The following is a 15,000-nucleotide window of genomic DNA, read 5'->3' as shown; positions in this document are numbered from 1 at the left end:
AGAAAATGAGTCGAAATACGATGACAACAGTGACAACGGTTAAACTCATTACCATTTTTATGGTTGTTCTGCGTCGATGCTAACATCGAGATGCTTCTTCTTTTTCTTCTTCTTTTCTTTTTCTTCTTCTTCTACTTCATGGTATGAACAAAGAAAGGAGTTCTCTAGCCATGGAAGCGGACCTTAAGGTCAAGTACCCTAGACTTCCGGCGTGACTTGAGCACCACTCAAGTCTCACTGTCGCCGCTAAAACGTAGACTTGTATCTTTCTGATTCACCTCTCGTGATAACGATCTCTCTCTCTCTCTCTCTCTCTCTCTCTCTCTCTCTCTCTCTCTTTTTCTCTATCTCTCTCTCTCTCTCTCTCTTTCTTTCCTCATCCTCCTCTCGATTACCTTCTCTTTCCCTTTCTCTTTCTTCCTTACCTCCCTTTTCTTACCTCTACGGTAAGATCCTACTCCTTCCTATTTCACGCCTTTTTACACGCGAATTTAACCTCTTTGTTCTCCTTTTTTCTTCTACCTTTTCTTTTTTTCCTCTTTCTTTTTTTTTCTTTTTTTTTTTTCTTTTTTTTTTTTACTCGACCACCAAGACGGATTAATATTACCGTCGAAGTAATTTACTTCAAGGTTATTTATATTTAGAGAGAAAGAGAGAGGGATAGAGAGAGAGAGAGAGAGAGAGGGGGGGGGAGAATGAGAGATAAAAATGATTTCAGTCGCAGAAAATGAAGAAAGAAATGAAAAGGATAAAAATAAATATATAAATCATTTTTATTTCTTTAATTTTGAATTTAAAGTGATTTAAGATGATTTTAACCTTTTAAGACGATGATTTACATGTGAAATAAAACGTAATTTCAGTCGAATAAAAAGAAAAAAAAAAAAAAAAAAGAAATAAGAAATGTATAAATTATTCAGTTTTAATTTATCTAATTCTCGATTAATGTTATTTATTTCGACGTAATTTATTTTAAGGAATAAAAAATAACGCGTCAACCGAAGAAAAAAGAAAAAAAAAAGAGAAGAAAAAAATAAAGAGAGAGAGAGAGAAATTAAAAATTATATAAATTATTAATTTCAATAATTACAATTTTAAAATTGTACATAAAAATATCGTACGATTACATTAATCAATCTTAATGAGTCCAGTAATTAAAGTAATTGATGAAATAAATTTAAAAGTAAATGAATTAATGACAATGAGTAAAGTATCTGATTAAAAGTATATTCGAAAATGAAGAAATATTATTGAAGAAAAACAAATTTACACCTTACATAGACGAACGAAGATTTTTACCTTTGATCGCAAAAGAAGGTGAAGGTCTGTAAAAATCTTACGGATTTTTGTCTCTCTCTCTCTCTCTCTCTCTCTCTTTTTCTCTCTTTTCTTTTATTTTGTTTCTTCTTTTATTCGATGGACCGCTATATTGGTGGCGTTGAAAAACCAAAATAAATCGTATGGAAGCATGAAAGAGATGAGGAAGAAGAAGAAGAAGAAGAAGAAGAAATAGAAGAAGATGAGGAAGAGGAAGAGGTGAAAGAGGAGGGAAATGGCCGGTCGACGAACCCGTGGATTCTCGTGGCACGAAGAGTCCTTTTCGGTCCCACTTCGATATTTCCGACGACGGCGCCTGGCCCAACGTGACTCGATTGTCTCGCTTCTTTCATTCTTTCTTTCGTTCTTTCTTTCCTATTTTTTTTTCTTTTCTTTTCTTTTCTTTTCTTTTCTTTTCTTCTCTCTTTTTTTCTTCTTTTCTTTTTTTTTTCATCTTATTATTCTTTACCGCGAGAACGCGTTTGATCTTTTCAACGTGCGGATAATTACTACCTCCATCTTTCCTACCATTTTACCAACTTCTTCTTGAGAATTATTTAATAACCTAGACGACATCTCGATGATCATACTACGAAAATCTTCATTTAATTTTATCTCCTCGATCGAACCTTTTACTTCTTACGATATTCTTTATTTTTTTCATTTCATAATATTTCATTAAATAATAATAATTATTATTATTATTATTATTATTATTTTTTGTCGTTCTTTTTTTCTTTTTTTTTTTTAGCCATGTTTTTTTAAATGAAAAATAAAATTTCATTTTTTCCTTTTTTTTTCTTTTTCTTTCCTTTTCTTTTCTTTTTCATAACAATTATCTGTCAAGTCGATAATAAAAGTCGAAATATTACAAAATAATATTCGACATTTATTATCCCTTATAAACAAATTTTTGCTCGTATCTTTTGTAAACGCAAAGTGAAACGAAATTTTAGAAATATATATAAAACGTATCCAAATACGTTGGTATTGTGGAATTAAATTTTATAATAAAAAAAAAAAATTTGAATAATTCACATAAACTGTTTTTTTTTCTCTTTCTTTCTTCTATCAAAAGTCATATAAAAATAAGAATTGTTCAAGAATATCCTTTAAATTTTAATTTCATTAGATCAATCGATTTAAAAAAGAAAAATTTCAAAGAATCGAATTAATTTAGAGAAGAGAGAGAGAGAGAGAGAGAGAGAGAGAGAGAGAGAGAGAGAGAGAGAGAGAGAGAGTGAGGGGGAAGAGGATGCGGGAGAAAGAGAGAGAAAAAGAGAGAAAGAGAGAGAGAGACAGAGAAGGGAATGAGTATCTCGACGTGACTGACTCGAACGACAGCGAAGTCAAGTTCATGACTCTCTCATCATTGTCTCCGTGGTTGAATGATAATGATAATACAACCGATGATTCTTATTATTAGCGAAGAATTCTAGCGAACGATTCCGGTAGTAATAAGTCTGACGTTTCAACGTCACGACTACATTGCGTTCGAACGATTGCTTTTCTATTCAATCCATTTCCATTGCTCGAATTTCATTGCACGTTTAGAATCCGGCTTACGTGACTGTTAACTCGACGACAAACTGCTCGCGTTCCGCAAATTCCGTTTGAACTTATCCACCGTTAGATTTCATGCCTGACAAGTAGGAAAGATAACTTTTATATAAACTTATATATATATATATTTTTTTTTTATACTCTTTGACCATTCTTTTATTTTTACGAGTTTACAGGTAACTGGTTATGGATCAACGAGTAAAATTTTTTTGAATTTACATCAAAATTTTATAATCAAAATTTAAGATAGATCTTAGAGATTTTTTTTTTTTTTTTCATGGTTAAAAATAAAAATTATCATTGGTCTAAATCGATTAAGAATAAGATTGTAAATATAATAATTTTATAAATTTAATATATTTAAATATATAATTTATACACGTATATATATATATATATCGTATATATTTTTCATATAAATTAATATAACATATTTAATATAAAATATTTAATTTAAATATATGAGAAATTATAATTTTTCAATGGTTTATTATTTTACGATAAAAATTCAATAAATATTACTTGAAAGATATTTTTAATATGACCTTTATGATATTTAATATCGTTTAGATGAAATAGGGCAATATAGGAATAGGATGGAATTGGACATAACGAGAAAGGATAGTATGGAAAAATAATAAAAAAAAATCGAATAAGATCAAACAAAATCGAAAAGAAATTCAACAGCTTTAAATATAATAGAATAGGATCGGATAGGATCAAATAAAATCGGAAAAGATAGAATAGGATTGAATAAGACTAAAAAGGATAGAACAAAAATTGAATAGTATCGATTAAAATCAAATAAGATCTTGTTTGATTCTATTCGAATTTACTTAATTCTATTCTATATTTTTTTTCGATTCTATTTGAATCTATTTGAGTCTTATTCTATCATTTTTAATCTTATCAATTCTTTTCGATCCTATTCGATCTTATTCGCTTCTATCTAATTCCATCCTGTCGTGTCCTATCACATCTTATATCTCTATCTATCTTAAATTTTTTTTTTTTTCTAATCAATGTTAAACATTCTGAATTTGTAAGATAAAAACAATTTTAGGGTAAAACAATTTTTCAAACGAAAAACATTTATTTATTTATTTATTTATTTATCTTTGTTTTTGTTTTTCGTAAAATAAGATGTTACAAAAATTATAGATTTTTCTCTAAATAACTTAAGCTAAACTTGAGATAATGTTTAAAGTGACATTAGAAATAAATAATGCACATTTTTAAACAATTTTTACTTTTTAATAATGTACACAAATATCTCCGTTGTATTTACCATCCATAGATCGTGCGAAAATGGCGAATAATGGATCGCAAGCTACGACGATTTAATTGATCCTTCGATCCAGGCCTATACCGTTATATTAATTTTATAGAGAACGCTCGGTGTTCGCGACTAAGCGAATTAGCTTCGCATTAGCGCTTTCTGACCAACGTGAGATTAATGCTCGTCCTTCTAATTAATATCGAAGTAGAAATTACGCGTCCGCGCTTATCGTAAACCCTATAATTCATGATTTGTTTATGTGGATATTTTTAAGAAAAAAAATGCATAAAAAGAAAAACATACTACTTATTAAGTAAATAATATAGCGAGAATATAATTGCAAACATTTTTGCAAAATTTAATAAAAAAAAAATAAAAAATTTTAATTGCTCTATTCAACTACAAATTACATTTATTAATGTCTTGTAATTATGTAATTACACACACACACACGCGCGCGTGCGCGCGCACACACATATATATATATATACACTTATTAAAAAGTAATGAAAGTTAATGATTTTGATTGAATGAGATTATTTATAAAATTATTATTATTATTATTTTCTTTTTGTCGTTTACAGCAACCGCGACGATAGCGAGCACGGTGCAAATCGAGTGTGCGAGCGAATCGATAATCGTACATATTTCGACCGAGGGTAAAACCGATTTCCACGGTTTGGTTTATCCAAGGGGTTTGTCGAAAAATAGTTCCTGCCTGCAGGAATACAGGAGTCAACCCTCACCGATAACATACAATCTGCCTTTGAGATCCTGCAACACGATGCCTACCGAATTGGTGAGTTTCTTTTTGTTTTACATTATTTTCCTGTACGTCATACACGATACCATCTATTAGTTTATTTTATTAAAAAAACAAAAAAAAAACAAAAAAAAATCTTTTAATTTTATAATCTGTATGTTTATCTTCTTCCAAGTAATTTAACAAATAATACTAAAATAAATAGAAGATGATAGATATCTATAGAAAGAAATGAATTAAAAAAAAAAAAGAGAAAAAAGATAGAAAAAAAATAATTCGAAATTTTATAAATCCATTAGATTAATATTTCAATTAATTTATAAAAAATACAATGAGACAAGATATACGAAAATACGAAAAGTAAGACGCTTTACTATAAAAACACGTTTTTTTTTTTCCTTTCAAGAAATACCATAATCGTAATTATTTATACAATAATTCTACACTGGGCCCCTCCCCCTCCACCATCCACTCTCCCTCACCATGACAAGACAAATTTAATCAAATTTGTCTTGAGTTCAAACTTTATACAACGTAGGTATATATTTACTTACTTATTATCGAGTTATTAATAAACGTGAAAAAAGGAATATTGAAAAATATTAATTTTTGAAGATTTAATTGAAACGAAATTCAAGGTACGATGATACGTATGTACATACATAATATACACGGTACTTTGAGCTTGACAAAATTTAAACTCATACGACTTAGGCAAATATTTGCTTACTTATTATTCAAGTTATCTCTCATTGATTAAAGCGAGAAAAAGTATATATTCAAATAAGATATTAATTTTTGATGATTTAATTCAAACGAATTTTGAGATATAATACGTATGTGTATATATACGAATGAATATACACATAGGACTTTGAGCGTGACGAAGCTTAACGATCGTTCGTGCTTGTACATACTCGCTCGAGGCGACTTGAAAAAAGCTCGCCGAGGCGTGAATACACGCGTGAGTACATGCTGAGAGGAGACTCGATAGAGGTAAAAGAGAAGAAGAAGAAGAAGAAGAAGAAGAAGAGGAAGAAGAAGAAGAAGAAGAAGAGGAAGAAGAAGAAGAAGAAGACTAAGAAGAAGAAGAAGAAGAGATTGCGGAGAAGGACGAGTATAGTGGGAGAAGGACATGCCAAAGAGAAGGAAGTAGAAGAGAAGAAGAAGAAGAAGAAGAAGAAGAAGAAGAAGAAGAAGAAGAGGAGGAGGAGGATAGTGAAGGGTGGGGAAGAAGGGGTTGGGAGGGAAGAAGAAGAAGGAGGAGGAGGAGGAGAGCAAGTTCGTGTAACGAAGGAATCGTGTGTCGAGGCGAGAGATCGCTTCCTCGCCATACCATAACTGGACCGTTATGTGACCGGACTCGCAGCCTTCTTCTTACGAGGATCGCACGAGTAAGAGAATGAGAGAAAAAGAGAGAGAGAGAGAGAGAGAGAGAGAGAGAGAGAGAGAGTGAGAGGTGGGAGGCAGGAGGAGAAAGAGAGGGAGGGAAAGGGAAGATATAGATGCATATACACGTGTATATACATATGTAGAGGGTAAAATTCCCTCTTACACGAACAATTTCATATTTATTTATTTATTTATTTATTTATTTATTTAATCATTGAATTGATTATTATGTAGATAATATATAGAATCAATATTTATTAATTAATATTTATTATATATTTATGAATAATATTATTTAACAATGTGTTGTAATAAATGCAATGGTAATAGTGGTAATTGTTATAAATAAGTGTTATCTATTTAAATATTGATTATTGAAACTGTTGACATTATTTTATTGGAGAAATTAATATTTTATCTCTAAACACACACATACACACACACACACACACACATATATATATATATATAATTAAGTATTTACGTGGTTAGAAGCGAATATATAGTAAGTACTTATGTACTTAGAAGCAAATTTAGATTTTAAATGGTAAGATAGATATGTATGTACGATCGTAATTGTGATTGTATTATTGAGAAGAATCTCTGAGACACGTTCGATTCTTTTTTCTTTCTTTTTTTTTTTTTTTATTTATTTTATTTTGTCTGTTTTTTCCTTCTTATCTTCTTTTCTCTTCTCTTCCGTCTTTGTCTTTCTTCATACTGATTCTTATCTTTATACCAATCATCGGGATAAATCGTAAAAGGATAAAGGTGTGGAACGATTAAACGAAAAAAATATTGTCGATGACGAGAAAACGTTCGAGAGAAGAAATCGTCGGTTTGCGTCGATCGAAAAAGTTTATGACGATCCTCAGGCGATCGATAACCTTATGCGATCTATGATCTATGATACTGATGATAATTAGAATGGTTACGTTAGATAACGATTGAAATGTGAGTATCGTGGAACGGATGAATCGTTTGATTTTTCATTTTAGAAAAAGAAAAAAAAGCCAAAATTGTCACGTATTTATACAGAATCGATCAAAAATTAATAAGTGATATTGGAAATCGATTAGATATCTCTTTTTGTTTGCAATATTTTTTTAAGCCGATTATTTTTTTCGTTCGTATTGTGAAACTTGTGGAAGTCGTGAAACTTTTGGCCCATCCTGTATAAATATTGACGATAACTAGAAATTTCTTTTCGTTTGGTTTTGCTTGTTCAATTTTTTTTCTTCCTTTATTTGTTCTTTCTTTCTTTTTTTTTTTTTGTACGATCTTCCCCGACACTTATATTTTTATGCAAATTGCTTCGTTTAAAGTCCCGAGATGAAAGTAAAAAAGAAAGCGAATCGTGCGAATGGAAAAACATTGTCGGGCTTTTGAAATTTCTTTAATAAAAGGAATCGATAATGTTCATTCAAGAAATTTCATGGAAATATTATTTAAATTGACAAATTAAATTCTCCATAATTATATGTATATATATATCATTTCCTCCGATATTAATTGTTATTATGTAATTTTTATTATATACGCGTTTTATATAATCGTTTATATTATTTTATCTAACAATTATATAAAAAAATTCAATTAAGATTGGATTAACGAGGATCAAACGAATTTTTGATATATTCATTTGATAAGAAAAAAAAAAAAAAAAAAAATTATGAGCGATCGAATTTATCGTGTGATTTCTGATTAAAAATTTCGATAAAGTTTTTTAATAATTAAGAAAAGACTATAACTTTCAAAAAAAGACAACTTTCAAAAAAAAAAAAAAAAAAAACAAAAACGATCGTGTAAAATTTCATTAGAATCGATCGAAGTAATATGCAAAATATTGTTGATGATATTAATAAATTTATTTGATATGAAAAAAAAAAAAGAAAAAAGAAAACATAATTTTGAAAAAAGGACATTTAAACTTTAAAATATGCTAGTATACCGTAACGTCGAATATAGGCAATGAATCTTTTTTTCTTTTTCTCCTTTTTAATTTTCTGATAAAACTTTCAAATGTAATATACTCAAAAGAATAAATCGTAATAAAAAAGGAAGGAAAAATTGATGAGGGTTAGAAAATGAAGTTGATTTTTGTTTTTCAAACTTACCAAACGTATGCGTAAGCCCTTAATAACGTTTAAAATCGGTAGACAGAAAGAGCAAGGATAATTCAAGGGTTGCCATGGTTAAGGGCAAAGGGAACGATTTGTCCTGAAACATAGAAGGGACTCCGACGTTCGTGAGAGGTTACCTCGCACAGGGCGAGGGAAGTCTTTGACCTCTACGTCCACGGCCGATTCCTGGAGGTCGTCGTGGGCGTGCGATCGACCGTAGACGATGGACCGTGGGCAATTTTACAATTCCTTCTTAAGCAATCATTATATATTTCTTAACATTCGAAGGTGCCGCTTAAATGATCAATTTAAAAAAAAAAAAAAAAGAAAAGAAAAAAAAAATCACCGCGAATGAATCTGTCGAAATCTTTTATTTTTCGAAAGAAGAAAAGTAAAATTTTTTAATTTGTTCTTCGTTAAAAGATATTCACAACAATAGCAACAGCAACAACAACAACAAGAACAATAAAAAAAAAAAAAAAATACAATCAATCCAGTTAATGTTCAATTTAAAAAGAAAAAAGAAAAAAGTAGAAGATATTTTTTATTAGATAATGAATCGTTAAAAGATATATTATAAATATAATAATAGTTGATAAGATACGTATGTAAATAATATTAAGTATAACATTCACGAAATAATAATAATAAATAAATAAATAAATAAAAAAAGAAAAGATTCTCAATCGAGACATTAATGATAAAAGAGATGCAAATCATGCAATCGAAAATAATACTACGATAATACTAAAATTATTACTATAAAAATAATAAAGAAACGATATATAAATCTAGAAAGAGAGAAGGAAAGAGACAGAAAGAGAGAGAAAGAAAGAGAGAAAGAGTGAGAAAATTGAGTCGAAGAAATAAGGAGAGAAAGAGAGAGAGAGAGAGAGAGAGAGAGAGAGAGAGAGAGAGAAAAGGAGAATGATTTTCTCGATCCATGAGATTAACATAAATTGCATTCGTCGTGTTTGGAATAGCTAAACCGTGGATTAGTTCAAGGTACGTCCCAACTTAAGTAGTAGCATCCAAATATGGTGCTTTTGAGTAACCATCCCTTGCACTTACGTAACTTACTACTCTCCTCGAGTGTGACTTTTCACGTGTGTATGCGTTTACATAGACATAGATCACACGTTGTCCGATAATAAATACTTACGTAAGTTTAGGTAATCACTTTGTCTATGGACTCGCACGAAATATTTTCTTTTTCCATTCTTTTTTTTTTATGATTACAATTCTTCATTCATTTGAAATATTTTCCATGCGATCATTTACGATTTATAATAGATCATTCGTATAAAAATTTATTCGAACAGATGATCTGAATTGACATTTAAATAAATTTTTTATTTATTTATTTATTTATTTATTTATTTATTTTTTTTTTTTTTTTTTAATTTACAATATTTAAATGATTGGAAAAAAAAGTTCATAAGTGATTTTGAAAATAAATTACTCCGATTGTAATAATTATTCTATAAGCCTAATTCGTAATTATAAAAATAAAATTCATCTATAAAATATCTCGAGAAAGAATATATAAGAATATATATATATATATACATACATATACATATATATATATATATATATATATATTCAAATAAATTTAAAAAAAAAAGTGACGAAAAGAAGAATTTAATTTATCGCGAATTGATCATTTTTGTCGTTGAACAAAACTAAAGGAGTTAAAAGAAAATGATTCTTGATGGATCTAACAAGACACCAACATTTCAATCTTCACGACAGTCAACCGTTCGTTCTTCTCTCTTTCTACTTTTTATTTTTTTCTCTTTTTTTTTTTTTTTCTTTTTTTCTTTTTTTCTTCTACGACCTACTGGAAAGGCGTGTGTCTTCGTCGTCTTCGTTGTCGTCGTTGTCGTTGTCGTCATTGGCGAGCACCTTCACCAAGTGTTTCGTAAGGCGGCACCTCATTTGTCTCACACTGAATCTTACGCTTGAATATCCAGTTAACGGTGCAAATAAGTTCGTGCTTCTCTTACTTCTTACATACATTTTATATACCTGTTATTAATGGTATCGCGTATAATAGACGAGAGTTCATAATAATACTTATATGTTTTCTTAACTTTTCTCACATTTCTATCTTTCACGTGCATAGAAAATATATCGCAAAGGAATTCGTAGAAAAGAAAGGAAAATGAAAAGAAAAGAAATAATAATAATAATAATAATAATAATAATAATAATAATAATGCTATGCCAAATAATATATGATTCATATATTTTTCTATGATTCATATATTTTTTTTTTTTTTTTTTTTTTTTTTTTTTTTTTTTTTTTAATGTAATTTAGTAAAAAAAAAAAAATAGCTTGTTGGACATATCGTATGTTAATTATTGCAAATGAATCATAGAAATCAATGTGCAAAGTAAAAAAAAAAAAAAAATGAAGTATAAAAAAAAAGTGAAATTTAAATGAATTAGTAAAAAAAAAAAGTGAAATAAAAAGTAAAATAAAAACAATGCTAATAATAGATAATAATAGTAATAATAATAATAATATTGATTATAAATATTTTAAATTAAATATATGAAATAATTTATGTCAATGTCATATATAAAACAAAAAATTAACATGCAAATATATATATTACATGTAATATTTTTGTTTATATGTAATCATATTCATAATTTTTATTTAATAATTAATGCAAGCGATCTAACATACGCGATTATTAACTTTGAATTAAATTACATAAACAGAGTTACTAAAAACAAACAAACGAAAAAAGTGCGAAAATGTAGAAATTTTCTCTTCAAAAAAAGAAAAAAAAAAAAGAAAGAAAGAAAGAAAAAAAAAACACACAATTACATTCTCTAATTTTAAATACGTATCGTCACAATGTGTTCTATTTTTTGACGCTAGTTTCACTCACCAACCAATAATTATTTTATAACAAATTGTCTCATCGTTACGAGAGCGCGTCTTTTAAATTATAGGCTCGTATAACACGTATGAAAAATTCACGGAGGCTTTCTCCGAAGCGAACGTCCTTGAATTTTAGATCCTTTCCACATTTTTTTTTCCATTGCCATAGTGTTAAATCAACGAAGAAAAACGTTCGAATGTTTTACGATCGGCTACGGCTTTCTAATTGTCACTGTCTATTATTAACTTTTTCCTTCTCTTTTTTCTTTTTTTTTTTTTTTGTTATTTCTTTTCTTTTCTTTTCTCTTTTTTTTTTTTGTCTTCTTTTTCTTCTTTACTTATCTTCGGTTCTCCTTCGTTTGCAGAAACAATTCGTTGAACGAAGAAATGTCCTTAAAATAAGGATATTGTGTGTGGGTTTGCTGAATATATCTTATGGACAGTGACGTTAGCTTTGCCCACGCTTCGATCGTAAAAGTAAAAGTCGCTGTTCAATTCTCTATCATAAGTTTATATACTGCGTTCATACATATATATATATATATATATATATATGTGTGTGTGTGTGTATGTGTGTGTGTGTGTATATTTATATCTGTAAATGTATATGCAAGATCATCAAAATGAATACAGGATGGTACAATAAACGACAATAAATTTGATGATAAAACTTTCCAAGGTTACGTTCCAAGAGTATCGTAATATCTTTAAGAACTTGTCCCATCTTGTGATCTCTTTCGTATCTTTAATAAAATAAGAAAATACGAAAGAAAATCCTTCGAATGACTTTTTCTTTTTTCATATAATCATTTTATCATTTGATCGAGTTTAATTGTAATGAGACAATTAAAATTCTATTGCGAAGTAAAGTGTATATATACTCATATAAAATATACTCATACATAAATATAAGTATATTATAGATATGTGGGCATATATATAGGTGTGTATATGTATATAGACGTGTGGGTATGTATATAGGTGTGTACATATATATATATATACATACATACATAAATATATACTATAGGTGCGTGTATATCTATATATATATATATATATATATATATATATATATACATATAAATATATATAAATGTGTGGGTGTGTATATAGGCATGTATGTGTATATTTTTATACGTATACATATGGAGCTTGTTTCATTCAAAATTAATTCGACAGAGCATGTCCATTTAGTTGCTTCACTTTCTCCAATTTCATATGATTGAGGTCGATGAATTTGCGTCACCTTATAGAGACAAACAAGAATTACATTCATGTTCATTGGTGTTCGTAACATCTGAGAGAATGACGTTATTGATCGATAATAAAAGGAGAGATACACACAGGCGTGCACATACACAGAAAGAGAAAGAGAGACAGAGAGAGAGATAGGGTGAGAGGGAGAGAGAGAGAGAGAGAGAGAGAGAGAGAGAGAAAGGTGACTTTCACTTCATTTTCGAAAAGATAGGACCAAACTATAATAATTCGTGAATTATCGCAAAAGTTTCTTTTCTCTCATGAAAAAAACATGATTTCTAGTAAACTTTCATTAAATGAAAACGAAATGTTTACTTTTTAATCATAAAATATATACAGGCTGGATCAATCGTTTCTAATTGATGGAAAGATTTTTTTTTTCGATCTCGAATACGTACGATAAATTATTAAATATACAATTTTATTTGATTTTTCTCCTCGGAAGAAATAAGAAAATAAACAAGTAAATAAATAAATGAAAAAAAGAAAAGAGAACAAGCTTTGTTTTTCCAAATTTTTTTAGTTTTATTAAAGAAAAACAAAAGAATTCTATAATTATTAAACAATCGTATTTCTTCGACAAATTTTATTTTTCTTCCGTGAATCTCTTATTTCTTTTTTCTTTTTCCTTTTTTTTCTTTCTTTCTTTCTTTTTTTTTTTTTTTTTTTTTTTAATTATCGTAAATTATCAACAGCAGAAAAAGATAGTTTATAAGGAATATTTACATGTATTTTGAACATTTCAATGTCTACGATGTTTCTTTTTAAGAATTATTAATAGAAACCATTTAACCGTTAGACATTCGTAAAGAACAAAATTATTTCTATTTCTTGGTTACTTATCTGGGTGCACGGTAAATAACTAGTGATAAATAACTTTTGAATCGTACGATAGATCTCAAGCCGCGAAAGGAGAGTTCGCAGCGAGTGGTCAGACGAGTTCGACATATTCAAATAGCGCATCTGTTGCGCAGCACCGAACCGCCTCCTTAGCTAGTACGTAGCAGCAATAACATCTGCCGTTCTTCGTTCTTCATTTTTACACTTATGAATCTTCTTGATCCTCTTCTACCTATCATCTTCATCCTTGTCGATCTTTCAAGGATCTACGTTGAAAAAAGAAAAAAAAAAAAGAAAAAGATGCAAAAAAGAAAAATCTACGTTGGACGAGAAAAGGAATGGAAAAAGAAAATAAACAACATGAAAAAGAAAAAAAAGAAGAAAAGAATACAAGAAAATACAAATCACGTAGACATAGGAGACAACGTAGGCTTTCAATTAACTAATTAACCCAACGCCGTGTACATTAATTATTTAAGAAAGTAACGTCGAAGTATTTTCACTGTACTTTTACTTCGTTTAAAAATCAAAAGCTGTAATTTGTATTTCTTTATTTTCTATTACAATGTGTTTACGCGTCGACAATGACAAAAATGATTACTACGAAAATTGATCTATAATATTAATCTCTTTTTGATCATCATGTATTATTCGAATAGAATATACTTATCTTTCTGTCTTGAGTAAATTTTTGATATCGTATAAAAATTTCTTTTTTTTTTTTTTTTTTTTTCTCTCAAACAAAACAAATACAATTAATTTAAATTATTTTCCTGGATAAAAAGAAAAGAAAAAATAAAAAATAAATTAAAAAAAAAATTACAACGAATAAGAAGAAACAATATATATATATATATATATATTTATTTAATAGATGTATAATATATATTATACATACATTATAATATGGTTTTATATATATATATATATATATATATATCACATTTTATAAATATAATATATTATAAATATGATATTATAAATATAACATTATAAATATATTACAAATATATATAATAATATAAATAAAATATTATAAATCTTCAATATATTTTATATATATATAAATATTAGATATATATAATATTTATTATATGTTATTATATATATACTTTTCAATCTCCTATATATATATATATATATATATATATATATATATATATATATATATATATATCGAAAATTGAAAAGTCTGCAAGATTATTGGTACTTGTTTAATTGCTTCATAAGGGATCCTTTAATAACGTTCCGCTTCACTTGGTAACTTGGGTTGTACAATTCCATAAACGATTTATCAAGAGGGTACACTCTTCGTGTTGTCAATAAATCTATGAACGATACATTTCTATGTATGTTATCGTCGTCGTTGTCGTCGTCGTCGTCGTCGTCGTCGTCGTCGTCGTCGTCGTCGTCGTCGTCGTTGTCTTCGTCTTCGTCGTCGTCTACGTAGGCAGCTATTCTCGGCTAAGGATCGTAAAACGAATCGCCCTATGAAATTATTACAAGTTCCCCTATCTGCCCTGCCTTCTCTTCCACAGAAACATATTAAAAGAGATAGAAAAAA

The 15,000-nt window shown here is 28.5% G+C and overlaps 1 protein-coding gene across 1 annotated transcript in view; it reads left to right on the top strand.

Moving 5' to 3' along the window:
- Nucleotides 1-15,000, top strand: part of LOC124432929 (cuticlin-4) — a 73,008-nt gene that overhangs the window by 36,322 nt on the left and 21,686 nt on the right. The window contains exon 4 of the mRNA XM_046982270.1: nucleotides 4,744-4,958. Within this exon, the coding sequence (XP_046838226.1) occupies nucleotides 4,744-4,958 (215 nt within the window). The remainder of the gene's footprint in view (nucleotides 1-4,743; nucleotides 4,959-15,000) is intronic.

The sequence above is a fragment of the Vespa crabro genome, chromosome 2 (assembly GCF_910589235.1).
Source record: "Vespa crabro chromosome 2, iyVesCrab1.2, whole genome shotgun sequence".
NCBI lineage: Eukaryota > Metazoa > Arthropoda > Insecta > Hymenoptera > Vespidae > Vespa > Vespa crabro.
Note: the sequence above shows the minus strand (reverse complement) of the source record. Positions and strands in the feature narration are given on the sequence as shown.